At 42.4% G+C, this 18,263-nt stretch overlaps 1 protein-coding gene across 3 annotated transcripts in view; it reads left to right on the top strand.

Moving 5' to 3' along the window:
- ELAVL4 (ELAV like RNA binding protein 4) overlaps window positions 1-18,263 on the top strand; it is an 86,816-nt gene that overhangs the window by 43,420 nt on the left and 25,133 nt on the right. For all 3 annotated transcript variants that reach the window (XM_004438528.3, XM_087445974.1, XM_004438530.3), the window contains exon 3: window positions 17,224-17,327. In XM_004438528.3, coding sequence (XP_004438585.1) covers window positions 17,224-17,327 — 104 coding nt within the window. The remainder of the gene's footprint in view (window positions 1-17,223; window positions 17,328-18,263) is intronic.

The following is an 18,263-nucleotide window of genomic DNA, read 5'->3' as shown; positions in this document are numbered from 1 at the left end:
AGGTTAAGTAATTGATCCAAGGCCACGGCTAAGAAGCAGTGGAACTGAGATTTGAATTCAAGTCTGTTGGACTCCGAAGTCTGTGTTCCTTCTACTTTGCTAATAAGTAACCTGACCTAACACAGGAGGCGGTCAATGTGCAGACTTTCCATGGCATCCATGGTTTGAGAATCGTTAATCTCACTGGGATCAGGTACATGTTCTCTCAGTGACTCTGTTTCTACCTCCTTCAGTTTCTTGCTTACTTATAAGTTTGGTTTTCTGCTTGGCCCTTGTTTTGTAGTTGGACGTCTAGTGAGATGTGAGGCACCATCAACACTGAGTGGACACAGCTAGATAGGGTAATTTACTCTAATTCCTATGGCTGCCAATGGAATTTCTCATCACAAACATCTTGAATCAGATTAAATCATTTTATTGGTGGTAAGAGCATAAACTATATACTTAATAATCCCCAATATTCGCCCTTCATGTCTGTTTCCAAAGGCTTTTGTATTCAATCCTTCCTCTGACCCAGTTGAAATCACCAATATAGGCTGTATCCATACTCACTTTACAGATGAGGCCTGTGCAGCCCAAAGAAGATTTGAGTCAAGAGCACTTGGCTTATTTTCCTTGCTTTTACTTCCTCTCTTTTTTCTTTTCTTTGCTTGTTTCCTTTTCTGCCTTCCTATTTGTTTATATGCCAGTTGATCTAAAAAGGACTTGAATTGACTTGTAGTATGGAAAAGAGCTAAAATTAAAAGAGCCGTAGATTTTTTTTTAAAAGCAAGGTAGAGGGAAATCGGTGTAGAATGGTAAAAGGAGACCAGAAGGAAAATTCATGAATTAAATGTGGCATGGTGCCTGGTCTGATAAGTTACAGACCACCCAGCCTGAATTTTCTTTACATCAAGGAAAAATAGATGGTGACAAGCTTGATCCTGTTCTCAAGTGGTGACCAGGATCCCAGCCCCACCCCCCTTCCCACCACACTCATATTAGCCCACAGGCCTCTGATTGTGCAGACAGTTGCCAGCTGTAATACAGAATGGGATATGAAGCCTGAAATCACATGCATAGAGTTTTCCTTTTTTCATCTTTTTTTACTTGAACCCATGTTGGATTGATTGACTTGTTTTTTATGGCCAGGGCAGGCAGTGACACAGAGAAGCTGCCTGAGTGGAGTCCCTGTTTTCATTAACATAGAGTGTAAACAATGTGCCAAAGGAGGTGTCCCTTGCCTGCTGCCCTTAACTGAAGTATTACTGGCTTCTGAGTCTCTTCAGTCTTCACCCTCCCTTTGGACCCCAAGGTTGGGCATGCAGGAACTTTAGTCCTCTGCTTCTGTCTTCCTGGCGAGGGTTCTTGGTGTGAGTTCTAGCAGGTTCCCCATTGCCCACGACCCTGAGCTGGACAACAAACAGGAAAATCGAATGTCACTCTCACTTTCGGGTCCTGACCCTAGAAACTGGAACTAGTCCTCTGCCACCTTTTCTCTTCCCAGTGCCCCATACCAGTCAGTGGAGTCTTCCCAGTGAGACAGACTACCCTCTAAGTACAAAAGAAATAGAGCACTACCCAAGAGTTCCACACTCCCCAAAACACACACACACACACACAGACACACACCCTGAATGCCTCCTCGTCAGAAATACCAGACACAGTGCAGTGAACTAAGCAGAAGTGAGACAGACTTCAATGCAAGTCCTGTGCCATCCCTCAACCACCCCCTCACACATACACTTAATAGGTGTGTGCGTGGCTTTACATAAGTCAGGTTATCTCCTTGGACCTCCGTTTTCTCGATATATAGTAAGAAGATAAATCCTTCCCCTGCTGTCTTTAGATGGCACTACTGAGTTCAAACCAGGTGACACATGTGAAGGCACTTGTAAACTAAAGCAACCTATAAATGGGAGGGGCCCCTTCTATCTCATAACCCCTTCCCTCTTCTCACCAAGGGTTCTACCTGGCCAACAGATGGATAAAGAGAGAGGAAAGGGAAAGTGGATATCTGTTCCTGATTCAGTCCTCGGTTATGTAGTTCCACGTAGGAAGTGGGAGACAGCATACAAGAAGAGAGGAGAATGGAATGGGAACTTACATTTATTAACCACTGCTGGATGCCAGTCACTCTAGATTTATCATCTCATTTAATCTTGACCACAACTTCAAGAGGTAACAGTGGCCCCATTCTTTAGATGAGGAAACCAAGGCTTATGGAGTTGAAAGTGACTGACCTGAGGTCAGACAGCTGGCAAGTGGCCAAGCCGTCTGTGCACCCATCTTTGTCTGACCATATGCTGCTGCCACTTGGGACAAGAGACCTTCACAGAGAAGGTTCCCCACGTTCTTGTTGTTTCATCCTGAGTTGTGGACGTGGCTGTGTAGGATATATTCCAGTAAGCTGCAGAAATAGCTACAGTAATAATGAACAAGAGTTTTAGTGGTTCTGGAAGATTGTAAATTAAAGCCTTCAGTTCAATATTTGAAAATTTCAGGATGATCTCTGAGATTGTTTTTAAAATCAGGCCACTTTTATGAGTGGCAACATCATAAAATGGAAGGATCCACCAAGTTCTCATTCTGGCTCTAGCTGTGAAACTTTTTGTGGATCAAACCATTCTGTGCCTCAGATTGTGGTGTATAAAATAGGGATAATAACACTGGCTCTTTCCACCTTACTTTGTGTTGTGACGTCAGACAAGCTGCTAATGTGCTTGGTAAGTCATTAAAATACTATACCAATTCAGGATATTACTATGGTCACCTAGAACATTGTAAGCAGGGGATTTATGAGGGTTAAGCAAACACTAAACCCCCTGTGATAAGCTAGCTTTGCTTTCTAGTCTGCCTTCCAGATGTTTTGTTCAGTTATCTACATACATCTCAGCAAAAGCTGATTAACTCTCTCAGACATCAGTGTCTAACCGTTATTAATGCTCAAGCTGATCAAATTACAATGCCACAGATCCTACTTGTGCTGTTAATATTAGATTTTGGATTCCGGTCTATAATGAATGATTTTTCCTCTATGCATTGGAAAAATTGGTTAGCAGAGTTCATAAGAAAGTTTAATTAGCAGGCTGTTTGTGAAAATAGCGGTTGTGAGTCATCGTTCAGAATGAACTAACATTTCTCAGGGTTGAATTTGTTCTTCTGTTCCTTGAGCAGCCACATAGGATCCTTGTGTTTGGGAAGCTGGTGTCTGCATGCTGCACTCGAGCTGCACCATGTAATAAACTAATGACAAAAACAGCAAATTTTAAAAACCAGAGAGGAAGAGGAGGTATAGGGTGTTTGTGTATTTGTGTATGTGTGCCTGTGTCTTCCAGGGGAATATCATGGACCTACTATAATCCAGCGCTGTGCTAGGCAGGACGGCCTGCATTTGCATCCCAGCTCCACCACTTACTAGCCATATAACAGGCAAATTCTAACCCTCTCTGTGCCTTGGTTTTCTCATTTGTAAAACAGGGCTATTGATAGAATTATTGTGAGCATCAGCATATGGAAAACACTCAGAATAGCGTATAGTAATATAATTCTTACAGTAGTTCTGTGAGGTGTGTAGGTATAATTAGCCCTGTTTCACAGATGAAGAAATGGGCTCAGAAATGTTAAGTAACTTGTGCCAGGTCATACAGCTTCTAAGTAGCAGAACAAAGTTGAACCCATGTTTTTTTGACGCCAAAGCCTCTATTTTTTATCTGCAATCCTATACTGCCTCACAGGGTCATGTGCCTAGTTAGTTAAGGATAGATAGTGTGCATATATGTGCCTGTATGTGTGCACCTACACATGTGTGCTCCTGCTTGGATGTCCGTACAGCCACATGCAATTATGTTTTGGTTTTTCCTTGGGTCTTTGGTCTTCTAGTGAAACTTCTTGAGCTCACTGTATGCTGACTACTGACACATAGTAAGCTAGAACAAGACTTGTACCGACATAAAAATATGTCTGCAGATGTCTGACCCCCTCCCCACTATGCATCTCTGTCCTCTGTCTAGATTATCCCAGAAGTAAGTCTGTGTAATGTGTTCTGAGAAACAGAATCATAGACTATTACAGGAAAGAGACCTTAGAAGTATTCTCTGGTTTGGTTTCCTTTTTTCTGCTGGCCCCTCTGGTATCTCAGGACCTATAGCTCCGAGTTGGGGCCCAGACCCCCGGCTTGGGGTGATTATATCCTGAGGCACTATTCAGTCCTGTTTCAAAGAGTAACGTTCATTTGGGAATCCCATCTAAGTCTTTCCCAAAGGTGTTTAGTAGTAATATGTTTTTTTAAAACTGTGATCAAATGAGTTTGGGAAGCTAAAGTGAACAAAGTTAAAAAGGGGTTTCTTTTTATCACTACTTCTCTGAGTCTGTGCTAACGTGCATTACAGATCTTAAAAGGAATGGTATAATACGTAGCATTACCCAAGGAACCCTTGTTTCTCTAGCATTTTGTGGACTATACATTCTAAGCCAAGAGGGAGGAATGGAGCACCATTAGGGATGAGTTTGCAAGTAGAAGGGAAGCAGGCAGTTCGAGACATTTCCTACCTAATGACTTTATTTCTTTTGTTAAGAAAGAGGTGGGGTCCTCTACTGCACATGGGTACGCAGAGGGAGGCCTTGGTGTCCTAGGAAAGTCTTACTGTCTCCCAAGAGGAACAGAAAATGGTGCCATATGTATCCATCTCGCTAGCACCAGCACAGTGCCATCACATACTAGGCATTTTGGTTGAAAATTATTGAGTACTGAGCATGTTCTGGACATGATTTAATTCATGGGTTTGTTTGGTTTCCTGACGTCAGGTGACATTTCATTTTCCATTGCCTGAAAGAGCTGAGCTCTTAGAAGGTGTTTACTTTTTGTGATTCTCACGCACATTTCCAGGCGCTCCTTCATTTTCCCCTCTCCCAGGTACTTGACTCAGCGTAATGAGGCTGGTCATTCTTGCTTGGTGTAGCCATTCCCTGAGAAGCCCTTAGCTTTTAAAAACATCAAGGAAGATGGCTTCCCTCCTTAATTCCTACTCTGCAGACCCATTTCTGCATGAGTTCTTTTGTTCTTGGGTTTTTATATCTTTACTTTGTCTTATTTCTTATCTGCAAGCTGAATGGTGATGAAAAGGGAAAACATACTTTTGTTTCTTGTTTCTTTTCTTTTTCATGGATCTGGGGGATTTCCTTCTTTTTTAATATTTGTCGGAACCAAAATGAGCTATCAGACCATGTGGTGAGCTTCACATCTGGTACTTTACCATCAGTGAACTCCTGACATTAGGGACGGGAGTCTTCACCTCTGCATTTCACACAGATAGTAGTGCCAAGTCCAAGGCCAGAGAACCCTCTTATTTCAGAAATGACACACTGACAGAGGTTCTCAGACAGAGTCCTTCTCCAGCTCATGTTTGACATCCTGACTTATCTCTGCACAGACAAGTTATTTATCTCACCTCCTTCACTGAGAGCCATGAATTTTCTTTTATGTTGAACAAAGGCAGTCTTAACAGATTTGTATTCGGTTAATATTTATGAAGCTCTACCTTGTGCCGAGCCCTCTCACATAACTTATCTCATTTAATCTAAATCCCAACATGATATCAGGAGCCTCTACATGCCCTTTGTAAAAATGATGTTCGATGGGAGTTTTGGAAGCCATTGTCTTATGTTAAATACAGCAATTCCTTTTATTCCCAGACACTTCACCCACAGACAGTCTCATTTTGCCCAAAGGCTAATTACAGTGTATGTAATTAGTATTAACCTGATAACTTTTTCTACCTCTTCTTCCTTTGTTGCCAAATTGTCGTCTAACATCAGCTGCATTTCTAGAGTCACCTGTTGGTTGGCATCCATTCTGGGTGGAAAGTCTTGTCTGTCTGACATCCAGACTTTTGTTTCATGTGAGAGTAAGCCAACCAAGAATTAAGAATTCTGGTTCATTTGTCTGGCTACCTGGGAGTTTGCCAAAATCCTCCTCTTTTTGTTTCAACTCTTGTTAAAAATATTTTTAAATGTGTGACTATTCTTTCCTGTCTGTAAGAATATTCTGAACAGAATTTAATTTAACGTTGCTTCGATTAAGAATCTTTCGTTGCCCCAGGGTCATCAGACTGAACACTTCTTTATGTGTGATAAATGCTGAAGGTGAAGTGGTTGTTACTGAGGCTTCTGTTGTCTCTGGTACATTACCTAGAATATTTTTTCCTTTCACCTTTTTTTTAAACTAAGTACTTGGTACTAGCTTTTTATTTTATGAATCGCCTTTCTTTGCTGAACAGACAGAAGAAAAATAGAGTTCAGATTAGTTCAGTTTTTTCATTTATTGAGGTTTATTATTGAAACGTATATTTGAAGATCTGTCATGTGGAGCAACTTATTTTATAGAACAAACCAAAAGAGGTTAAAAACAAAACAAAACTCCTTTGAGAATTCGTTGCTTGGCTTTCTTTATGGAATAGTGTAGCTTTGTAACTGGTCCCTCTTGCTTGGGGATTGCTGGAAATCATTGTACATTCTCTGTGAATTTCCACGTGTGTTACCCCAGTAATAGAGGCATTGTTTTACATATACTTGAACAGTTTGGTTGATATCTTCTCTGAAATCAGGAAACTCTATTAAAAGCCTGTGTGGGGGCCGGCCCGGTGGCGCAAGCGGTTAAGTGCGCGCGCTCTGCTGTGGCGGCCCAGGGTTCGCCGGTTCGGATCCCGGGCGCGGACCGACGCACCACTTGTTAAGCCGTGCTGTGGCGGCATCCCATATAAAGTAGAGGAAGATGGGCACAGATGTTAGCCCGGGGCCAGTCTTCCTCCGCAAAAAAGAGGAGGATTGGCATTGGATGTTAGCTCAGGGCTGGTCCTCCTCACAAAAAAAAAAAAAAGCCTGTATGGACTTTGGAGCCAGATGGACTTGGGTCTTGGGATCTGAGGCCTCTGGACGTTGGTCTCTTTGATTGTCAATGACAGTGATAATGCCTACCTTGTAGGATTGTTTTCGGGAGTAGATGAGATGATAGAAAAAAAGCACTCAGGTAGAACTCAAATGTTCTCACCAAAAAATAAAAATTAAAAAATAAATGTGTACATATATATATGTGTATATATATGTATATGTCAAATCATCACGATGTACACTTTAAATATCTTACCATTTTATTTGTCAATTATACCTCAAGAAAGCTGAAAAAAAGAAACAAAACATGTGGTACAGTGACTGCACATAATAAGCACTCAAAAAATAACTATTTTTGTCACTATTCATTTGCTTATTGAATTCATTCATTCATCTATTCAACATTGATTTATTGAAAGCCTACTATGTGCCTGACATTGATCATACCAAGATTAGTAAGACCTGTGTCACTGCCCTTAAGGAACTTAGGGTCCACTAAGAAATGCATTTAGTTCGACAAGCTTATATTGAATGCCCACCAGTCACCAAGTGCTTTGTTTGTTTCCATCCTGATGTCACATGATGACTTATCAACCCCTGGGAAATTACATCTACATGGGAGAAAAAATGTAGCCTCTGGAAATAACCAAGTACTAGCTGAATGTGATTGTAAATACTTTGGGAATTTAGAACAAGGAAGGCTGGGTCCTGTCTTTGTTAATAGTATTTGTTGTTGGCAGAGAGCTGACACACTCAAAATTTCAGATGCCTAAATGATTCCTGAATCTCTACCAGAGGTATGGGGAGATCTCATATATGCATCTGAGCACAGATTCAACTTAGAAACGGTATTGACAGCTCAGGTTGATGTCAACAATCAGTGGCCTACTGGAGTGATGGCTGTAAACTGAGTGACAGTCCTCTCTCCTCGAGGGATGGATGCCTATGCTGTCCCCTCCTCCTGGAATGCCTTTCTCTGTCTATTGCCTACCTATCTCCTATCAATCTTTTCAAATTAGTCTCAGCTCAGGTATATCCTCCAGAAAGCCCTCTCTCCTTCTCACTGTCATAACACTGACCCATACTCCACTATCATTCTTGATTCATAGGTCTGACTTGCCTACTAGACTGTGAACTTCTTGCTTCTTCCTTAGTCCTCAGCTTCAAGAAGTGATTTGAAGATGATTGACGCTAAGGTCAATCATCTGTCATTCTGTGATGTACCAGATCCAGTTTGACAGGCACAACCAAGTTGGAAGATGGGAGTGGGATACTTTGGAGTATATATTGGAATTAAATGGAAAGAATGAGGACTTGGAGATAGGACTAGAAAACCCAGGCTCTCTCAAAGTCGCAGGTACACTGTGCTGTGTCAGGGCAGGTGTTTTGCATACAAATGAGCACATATTCAGGAAAACAGGGCACAGCAGAAAGTGCACAGGCTCTGGAGTCAGATGGGCCTGGCTGCTATTCTCTAGCCAAATAACCTTGGGTATGTTACTTATTACTTTCTGGGCCTCAGTTTCCCCTTCTGTACAACAGGGATAGAAATGCCCCCTTCAGAGGTTGTAAAGATTTAAATAATTGATATGTAAAGTGCTTGGCCCATAGTAGATGCTTAATAAGTATTCTCTATTACTTTTATTTTCTCAGAAATCAGTATAAACTGAAACTGGTTGTGAGCATTGGGTCTAAAGTAAATATAATTTAGAACTTCAGGGATCTTATGGGTCCATCTTACTGACTGCTGCAGCATCTCCTGATAAAACGTAGATCTGGCCTCTCTTTGCATATTTCTAGTCATGGGGCCCTTACCACCTCACAAGGCAGCTCTCACCCTTATACAATCATTATTAGAAAGTTCTTTCTTTTATCAAGGCAAAAGTCTACTCCCTAACTTTCTTCTACTGCCTGATCCTCATTCTCTCCCTTGGGGCCCCACATAACAGGTCTACCCCTGTCTTCCCAGGACAGCCTTTCAAATATTAGAAGGGGCTTTGAGCACCTCTGGAGTCTTCTCTCCTTCAGACCAAAGCCTGCAGGTCTTTCAGATATGTTTCATGGGGTCTGGATCCATACCTCTTACCAGCATCCTCTGGACACAGATGAGGCCCTGGTAAAAGATTTTGCTTCTCTTCCTGGTCCCTTTCTGTTTGGTATATGGGAGATTGAGTGTGGTTAAGAGGATGTAAATATGCGTATGAATAGATAATACTCATTCATTCATCCAACAGACATTCCCTGGATATCCAACAATGTCAGGGACCCTTTGGTAGGTCCTGGTGTTACAAAGATGAATAAAATATCATCTTGGCCTCAAGTTTTCCCCAGTCCAGTGGGGAACAGAAACACATTAAGAGATGGTTTTGAAAAGGTGTGTCACTGAGAGTGTTCACCTGATCTGCAAGGCTGAGGGGAGGAGGTGGGGGTGGTTTTCACAATTGTCTTACTCATAGAATCAGCTTGAAGAAGTCAGGGGTGCCCCTTTCCTTTTTTTGGTCATTTGACGAGTGCAATGGTGGGTTGCCCTCACGTTCCATTGCTCCAACATGTCAATCATGCATATCTACCTCAGGGCCTTCGTACATGAGATTCCCTCTCTCTGGAATGCCTTTCCCTCAGGTAGAGGGGACTGGCTGCCTCCTTTCCCTCAGGTCCCTACTCTCCTGTCACCTTAGCAGTGCAGCCTTACCTGACCACTCTATTAAAAAATTTGCAACCCCACCCCCCACACTGCTTTTCCCCCTTCTCTGCTTTATTTTCTTCCTAGAACTCATCATCATCTGTCAAACTTTATATTTTATTTATGTTTCTTAACTCACTGCCTCACCCCCAATCAGAATATAAATTCAGTGATGGCAGAAACCAAATATTTTTTGTTCTCTGCTATATTCCCAGTGAATGGAACTATGCCTGGCACATACCAGATGCTCAGTAAATATCTGTGGATAAATTAATATAGTGCTTGGATTCAGCCCTCAGGTTGGAATCTCAACCCTTTGATAAGGGAATCTTGTCAAACTTCTACTCCTTCTTCAAAGCCCAACTCAAATACCCCCACCTCTGGGAAGCCTTCCCTACTCTGCTCAGTCAGAATCACCTCCTCCAGCTCCTCTCTGTTCCTGTATATAGCTTTAAAAGAAAAATCTCTGGTAAATTTATTATTTTTGCCGAGCTATAATTAATTCTTACATCTGTCTTTCCATTCTACGTGATAAGTCCCTTGAAGTCAGGAACAATTTCTTGGTCATTTTGGGGCCCATCATAATATCTAGCATGTAGTAGGTGCCAGTTACATGTGCAATTTATGTGCCTATTGCATATTATGTGCTCCAATATAAAAGAAAAACATCAGAAACATTCCCTACCTTCAAGGAGGTTGGGGCCTCATTGAGGAGAGAGCATCCTTATAGGCAATGTGTAAGGCAGTATCTAATGGGGCATGGGAGAAGAAAGGGAAGGAACCAACATCTGTTCAGCATCTGTTATATGCCAGGCACTTTACATTACATTATCACTTCTAATCCTCGTAATAACTCCATGCAAAAAGTAATATTAAGTCCATTTTACAGATGAGATTACTGCAGCAGAAAAGAGCAAAGTAGGAAAGCAAAAGTTGGGGATGAGAAGAAATAGCTTATATTAAGAAATTCTGAGAGCTTTCCTATTAGAGCTTCCCTTCCCTGTGACTATGGGTTAGATGTGTAGTTTTCTCAGAAACCAAGGTGAGGGAAGGTTAATTTAACTTAGCTAGGGTCACATAGCAATAAGCTGAAGCTGCATTTCTTACAAGTCCCCAGATGATGCCAGTGATGCTGGTACCGGGACCACACCTAGAGCAGCAAGACTTATACCATACTTAGTTTGAGGCAATTGTGTGAACTAAAAAAAAACAAATAAATTCTTTGACTAGTTGGCTCTAGTAACACTGAGTTTGCCAAAGACAAGCCACGAGTCAGACTGCCCGACACTATGTAAATACCCAAGAAGTGGGATGGGAGGGAGCAGAGCCACGGATACTCCAGAATCTCAGAGTATCCCCAGCCAGTGTTAGTGTTAAGACAGGGAAGAGACCCCGGCTCAGGTTGTGTGCATCCCCTTGAGTACTTACCTGATGCCAGACACTCTGCTGTGCCTCTGCACAGAGCCCAGCCCTGTGGGGAGAAAGCATGAGCTGGGACATCACACAGACCTGGGCTCATTCAAATCCTAGCCATCGAATCTACTTGCTGGTTGACTTTGGGCAGATTAGTTAACATGTCTTAGCCTCATTTTCCTTATCTGCACAATGGGCCTGATGGTAGCCATTTCATACAGGATTAAATTAGGTAACGTTAGTAGGCCACTTAACATTTGTGCCTGGCACAAAGCAGGCACTGAATAAATCGTAGCTGCTGTTAGTCTGTGTGTTAACCCAGTTAATCCTCACAGTGATCCTTTGATTGTGAGGATAAGGGATCATCCCTGTTTTTCCAGATAAGGGCACCAGCTGATGAAGCTTAAATGACCTAGCCAAAGTTATACAGCAAGTACGGTTTGAGCCACACACACACGTATATAGGCAGTAACAGCCACAGTTCTCTCTGACCCTCTTTTGGGTGTGTTCAGGTAGATTTGAGGCAGCTGGCAGCAGGGAAAGGCATCTTGGGACTGGCAGGGAGGAAGTCCTGGAATGTAGAGTTGGCTGTGGTTAACCTGGCTTGTAGATTACTGCCACGCAGGTGATCTTGAGGTGACTGGGGATTTTATCATGTGCTTTGAGAACAGAATTTCAGCCTGAGCTAGGGGTTCTAACACCCACGAAAATTCCTTACTCAACTCAGAAGTTTTCAGCAACAACAGCAACCCATCTGGCTGCCCCCTTGGGGGCTTTGCAGATAAGGGAAGTAGCTGTGAGTTTTCTAGAGAATGACAATTTTTGAAGAAAGAAAGAGCAAGGTGTGCAGGTTGGCAGTGCAGAAATGCTGAGGTTCTTTCTGGCCAGCCCTGCAAGGGGACAGCTTCTCTGCTGCTGCCATCAGCCATGAGGATGCCACATTTGAGGTCCTGCTGTCATAACCCCCAGGACCCCAAAGGCAAGGGAAAACAACTTCTATCCAGAATGACTGGGAAAATGAGGGGTTATTGTCAGCTATGATGGTGACACTTCCTAGAGCTTGAATATAATAAAAATGCTTAATACAAACTATTGAAGATAATTTAGTTTTTCTTAGGTGATTCAACAAAGCCTCAGAGGTATTTTAGGGTCTCAAAACAGTTGTCAATAACATTTTAGTTCAAATGGAGTAACTGTAGTTATGGCAAAGGTACTGGATTTGGAGTCAAAAGATCTAGACCAAGGGGTCAGCAAACTATGGCCCAAAGGCTAAATGGAGCCCACTGCCTGTTTTTCTAAATAAAGTTTTATTGGAACATAGCCACACGCATTTGTTTACATATTGTCTATGGCTGCTTGCACGCCACAGTGGCAGAGTTGTCATGACAGAAACCAGAAGACCCACCAATCCTGAACTATTGACTGCCTCACCCTGTACATAAAAAAGTTTGCCCTCTCCTGACCTAGACAAAGATCCAGCTCTGTAATGTAGGGCAGATCACTGTTCTCTCTGCACTTCAGTTTCCACATCTGTTAAATAGTGGTTCTCTCTCCCACAGGGTTGTTGTGAGAATCAAGTGTGACAGAATGGGTGGGAGAGCACGGGGAAACTCGAGTCTCTGTGGAAAGGTGGGCAGGAATGGTTTTCATTGTTCCTCTGATCTGTGCTGGAGGAGATCCCACCCAAGACAATTTTCTAATTTTTTTGTGTTTTGTGTTCCAATCCCTAGTGTCAGCTTGTCGTATTCTCCTTTTCTCACGAATGCAAAATGAATTCCCCAGGTGCTCCCTCTTCACCTCTTCTCCCCCAAACAGAAAAACATTCTGGTCATATGCTTCCAGAAATGGAGAATATTTGTTGAGTACCTACTATGTTCAAGCATGCAAATGTTTATAAACTAGTTCTTGTGGGGAGAAGTGTTTGGTTTCTAAGGGGAGAAGTCAGATATGCAGATTATTATAACAGAATAGAGATGTTGTCATATTGTAGTCGGAGGACACATCATGTGTTTGTGTGTGTGCATGCACATGTGAGTGATTTATAAAAACAGAAATATTCAGGTTCACATTTAAGAAAAGCTTGTTAAAAACAAGAACCCATTTAACGCAAAATACACTGAAGTGCCTTAAAATGTCACCATTATGTATAACAGTTTTCCCTTGGAAACTACATTCTAATTTTAAATTTCCATCCCAAACTGCCAAGAAGGCATTTCCTGCCCATGCATGGTCGCTGGGGACCCCTCGCCCATGCCTGCTGGACGGGACTGTTAAGGACTGGTCACGTGGAAGGGTTGTAGATCACCTGGGCATCAAGGAGACAGGTATTCACTATAGTTTCTAAATTTTGGAGGCAGTCGTCATTTCACAATATCTTATCTTTTCTCTATTGATTTTATTTTTTGTTTATTGATGATTCAAGAAACATAACTTCAATGATTTAATTTTTTTATTTGTTCAACTTGCTATCAAAGTTAACTCATAAACTGAGAACAAAAATAAAGCTTGTTTTAACTTTCTGTTCTGAAAATACTGTCGCCATACCTACATAGTCAAATCTTGCTGCTACTGATAGAGGAAGAGGCTGTAGTTATTTGGAAAAAAAAATAATAATAATAATGAAAGGACCTGATCTATTTCTAGGATGCAGATACACACACACTTAGCTCTAGGCTCCAGATTCAGTCCCCTGGGCCTTCCCAGCGTGCTGGCTCTCTTCGTCCCCATGGAAATAGTATTGGTATTCTTTGTGAATGTGTTTCGTCTATATTTTTCTATGTGTGTTTAAATACAGAACTGCAGATCTAAAACCCATCACCAATATATGGCCACCAAAATTAAAACATAAAATTCTTCCTCATTTTACTCTCCTCTACTGCTGAAATAGTTTCTGAAAGAAATGAGGCTTGAGTTTTTATATTTTCTACCTAGGGATCTAATCCTCTCCAGAGTGTTTTTAAAGAGAATGCTTAGTTCCAGAGTGTTTTAAAAGAAAATGCTTAGTTCCATCAAGTATTTTTTATTAGCCTAAGCTGAACTCCTCCTATGATGGCAAGAAGCACGTGAAGAAGCCTGTTCCTGAACTAGGCTAACCACAGGTCTTTTCATTGTGCTCCCAGTTTATCTCACATCTTTCAATTCACAGGCAAGTCTTCCCACTTCTGTCCTCCTCTTTTCAATGCAGTATTGTGTTTTAGAGTTTGCAGTTAATTATTTTATATTAAGGAGACTCTCCAGTCTTTTTTCTCCTTCCTTTCTGAAATGATATTCTTCTGGTTTGTAGTTTTCTCAAAAGCACCCTCATTCGATGTTAAATGCAGTCTCACTCTAAACCTAGAGCAGATGATGAAAGCACAGTTGTGCTAATTGCAGTCAGGTACTAAGGTGATGGTGGATTTGGGGCTGATACAGGCAGGTGGGTAGATATGACACATCTTGCTGGACAGGAGTCCTTTCACTTGACCTTCAGAACCTTCCTAGGACCTGAGTGTTTTCCTTCCTCCTGAAGGAAAGGTTTAAAACAAAGATAAAATATAGAATGTAAAAATCATACCCACTGTATTTGTTTTTTGTTGTTGTTAGTGCCGTTAAGTCAATGCCAACTCCTAGGACCCTGTGTAGAGCAGAGCGGAACCCTGCCTGGTCTTTTTGCTCCATCCCCTCACCTTCCGGTGCTGTGTCAGACAGTGCTCCACTGCTATTCACAGGGTTTCATGGCCACTTTTTTTCAGAAGTGGGTGGCCAGGTCCTTCTTCCTAGTCTGTCTTAGGCTGGAAGGTCTGCTGAAACCTGCCCACCACGGGTAACTCTGCTGGTATTTGAAATACCAGTGGCATAGCTTTCAGCATCACAGCAACATGCAGCCACCACAGTATGACAACGGACAGATGGGTGGTGTGCTTCCCTGACCAGAAACGAACCCAGGCCACGGCGGTGAGAGTACCGAATCTTAACCACTAGACCACCATAGCTACACTATATTTATTTAGATTTCTATAAATATATGAATAATTAGAAAGAAAGATAGTATAATAGGGAATATGCATCACTAGTAGGCATGATAAATTCCTCCACATATATTCCATCAGTGTGATGAATCATGAACTAGTGGAATTTAGGTCCAGTGTTTGCAGTTAAGTGGTAAGTGTTTTGTCTATATTTTTTCATATTTAATTTTAATTTTACACAAATCAAATTTAGCTGGATAGATTGACTATTTGACCCATTTCCTAGAACTCATACATAAGGTTTATCATTGAGATTATTGCTTTAAAAATGCCCTTTAAAGCAGCTTAACCTGGTACATGACTGTTTAAAAGCAATAATTGTAAGAATATTTTAGTACACAATTTTTACGGCTTCTCTCATGTAGAAGGTAAATAGGACTGATAAATCTGCATGATGAAAATGGATTTAATTAGGTGAATTTAGTTAGGCTTGATAAGGTGGAGCCAAATTTAGGATAAATGATATTTTTAAACCAATGAAAGTAGTCTCTTGTATTTTTGGATTTGAAAAATGTTTCTTGGAACATGTGGCAAGATCTTGTAATTCACACACACCTCTCTCTCTCTCTCTCACTCTTACTCTCCTGCATACACACACACCCCATTGACAGACACACCCCACGCACACACCACATATGCACAGTGACATGGAATGAGAAGGGTCCCAGCAGCTGGAGTGTGCTCAACATTCTCTCTTCCTTCTTCAGTTACTAATTCTGGCTGGTGAGGGGCATTAGTAGCAAAGTTTGCCCTTGTCTTTCCTATTCTAACCCTGTTATTCCAAAACACAAAGGAATATCTTAATGGAAAATATTGTCGTTTTGGGTTTCCCATTTTGGGGACAAAAATGCAATTGAGTTTCCTCATGATTCTCTTTGCTTCCATCCTATAAAGGATAACAAAGTCACCCATTTTCTGATCCAGAAGCCAACTTGTTTTCCCAGGTTCCCTCCTACAACCAACACAAACACAGACATTTACCAGCAAAACAGAAGCTGTTGGAAAGATTTTTTGGCTGCTGAAATGGGCTCCTGTCACCAGGACATGGCAGGCTTTTTGCTATATTGTCTCCCAGCCCTGGCCCCGGTATTCCTGAGAGAGCTTTATGTAATCAGTCTTCCCTGACATGTGACGTGCTGTCATTTTCCTCCCTTGTGGCTCTGCTGCCACCCACAAATCAATAACATTGCCTGGGAAGTTCAAGCTGGTTTTGCAGCTACCCTAAGCTCTGTGTTTCTTAAAGGGTATGTCAGAAAATGTAAAGTTTCCTAATGATATTTCTGGCTGATGACAAATGGCAGAGCTGATGGACTATTTATAATCAGTGGCACGATTGCAAGCACATTATTTTTATTTCACTTAGGGAGGAGCCCTGTCACTTGCTACCTCTCTTTGCAGACAAGTTGATGCCATCTCCACCTAAAGTAGCTAAATCTTCTTTGCAGAATGCATTTGCACTCTCCACTTTGTGTCGGGAGCTCCCCAGTTCTTTCCAGTAGAATTCCCTCCCTTTTTTTCTTATTGCTCTTGGGCTGGGGGGATGATAAGGGCAACGAATCATGCGCAGCAACTGCTTTAAATTCTGGCCATGCCTTCACTATAACTGTCTCCAGTGTTGGCTGCTCAGATCCTGCTACATTCCTCCGAGTGTGGGCATGAGTGGCGTGACCGAGGCAGCAGACACAGCCACTGCATCCAGCACTTACCCCAATTTAACAGGACTGAGCATAGCATAGCTGTCTTTTGTTGAGCAGCTACTATGTTCTAAGCAGCGTACTTGGTCGGCATTTTATATACAATATCTCATTAACCCTCTCAGACCTGTCTGTGGCAGGTGCTATTATCTCCAGAGAAGATATGTGGGGAAAACACAGGAGATGAAATGACCTCTCTCCAAAGTCACACAGCTGATAGGGAAAGCCTGGACTCCTGTTCAGATTTCTTCTAACAAACCACACTTGCTCTCCTTCCACTACCCTGTGCCGCCTCTTCCCGATTAAGTGGACTCTTGTGTGTATATATGGTGTGGGTGTGCAGGGACACTTACCCATTCCCAGCTTGGGCAGCTCCTGTGAGTTTAAAGGCCGAGCAGAGTAAGAGATGGAAGAATTGGAAACTTCTTACCCTGGGGGTAAACCCTGGTGTAAAAGGAACCATATACTAGAGGAGGGTTTGACTCACTGCAATGGAAAGTGTTACTTTTATAAAGATACTGAGCTCTCTCTCTCTCTCTTTTAAAAAATGTTTCCACAGGGCAGAGTTTAGGGTATGGATTCGTTAACTATATTGATCCAAAGGATGCAGAGAAAGCCATCAACACTTTAAATGGACTCAGACTCCAGACCAAAACCATAAAGGTAAGAGCTGATATGCCGGCTCCTGATTCGGAAGGCACTGGTTAAATTTCATCTCTTTGATCTAACAAATCCAGGCTATGAGGGAGCTGGAAGTGGTGTTCTGTATTTATTCTAAGGACAGTTACCGTCCTCTATACACAGTGGGGGACACAGATCGTTACAGAAGAGTCAGGTGAGGGCTGAGTAGAGGGAAGGGACCACAAGCTATAGGCTCTCCAATCCAGAGGGCAGGTGGGGTATCAGGATGTCAGCCCCACCAAAAATGCCTGTGAGCCCAAGTCTGCAAAGATGGCCAGAACTGAGTCACAGGAAGAAGCTGAGGCAGGGAAGCTGTTCCAGGCAGAGGGAAGAGCACATGCAAAGCTATGAAAACGTACGTAAACCTTGTGCGTGGGGAACAGCATATAGAAGAATATGGCCTCAGTGTGGATGGGGAAGTGATGAAACGATGAGGATGGGAGGTAGGCAGGGGCCTGTGTGCCAGGCCAAGCAGCTTGGCTTTACCTAAGAGCAGAGAGAACCCTCCTAACTGAGACTCAAAAAGGAAAAAAACAGTTGTAAATAAACATACTAGTGTAATAGGGGTGGGTACTATAAAATTAATGGGAGTATAGTAAAGGAATGACAGAAAAAGTAACATTCTAGCAATCCGAGAATAATAGACCAGTAGATGATATCTCTGTTTTAAGTCGAAAAAGAAAACAGTTACCCAGAGCCTGCTCCTCCAGACGGAGGTTTCTGGGGCTGGATTGTCACTCTCTTGGTTCAGACTTTACCTTGTGGAGATCCTTCAGGAAGTAGTGCTGTTTGCTTCGAGGCCCCCGTCTGACAGCCAGTGGTGGTCTCCCAGATGGAGCCTGCGTCAGCCTCCCTCCTCCTTCTTCCCCACCTCCAGGCAGCGTCCTGTTTGGGGGCAGCAGCCAGGCGATTAATGAG

Source organism: Ceratotherium simum, chromosome 22, assembly GCF_057802395.1.
Source record: "Ceratotherium simum simum isolate JZ-2026a chromosome 22, ASM5780239v1, whole genome shotgun sequence".
Classification (NCBI taxonomy): Eukaryota; Metazoa; Chordata; class Mammalia; order Perissodactyla; family Rhinocerotidae; genus Ceratotherium; species Ceratotherium simum.
Note: the sequence above shows the minus strand (reverse complement) of the source record. Positions and strands in the feature narration are given on the sequence as shown.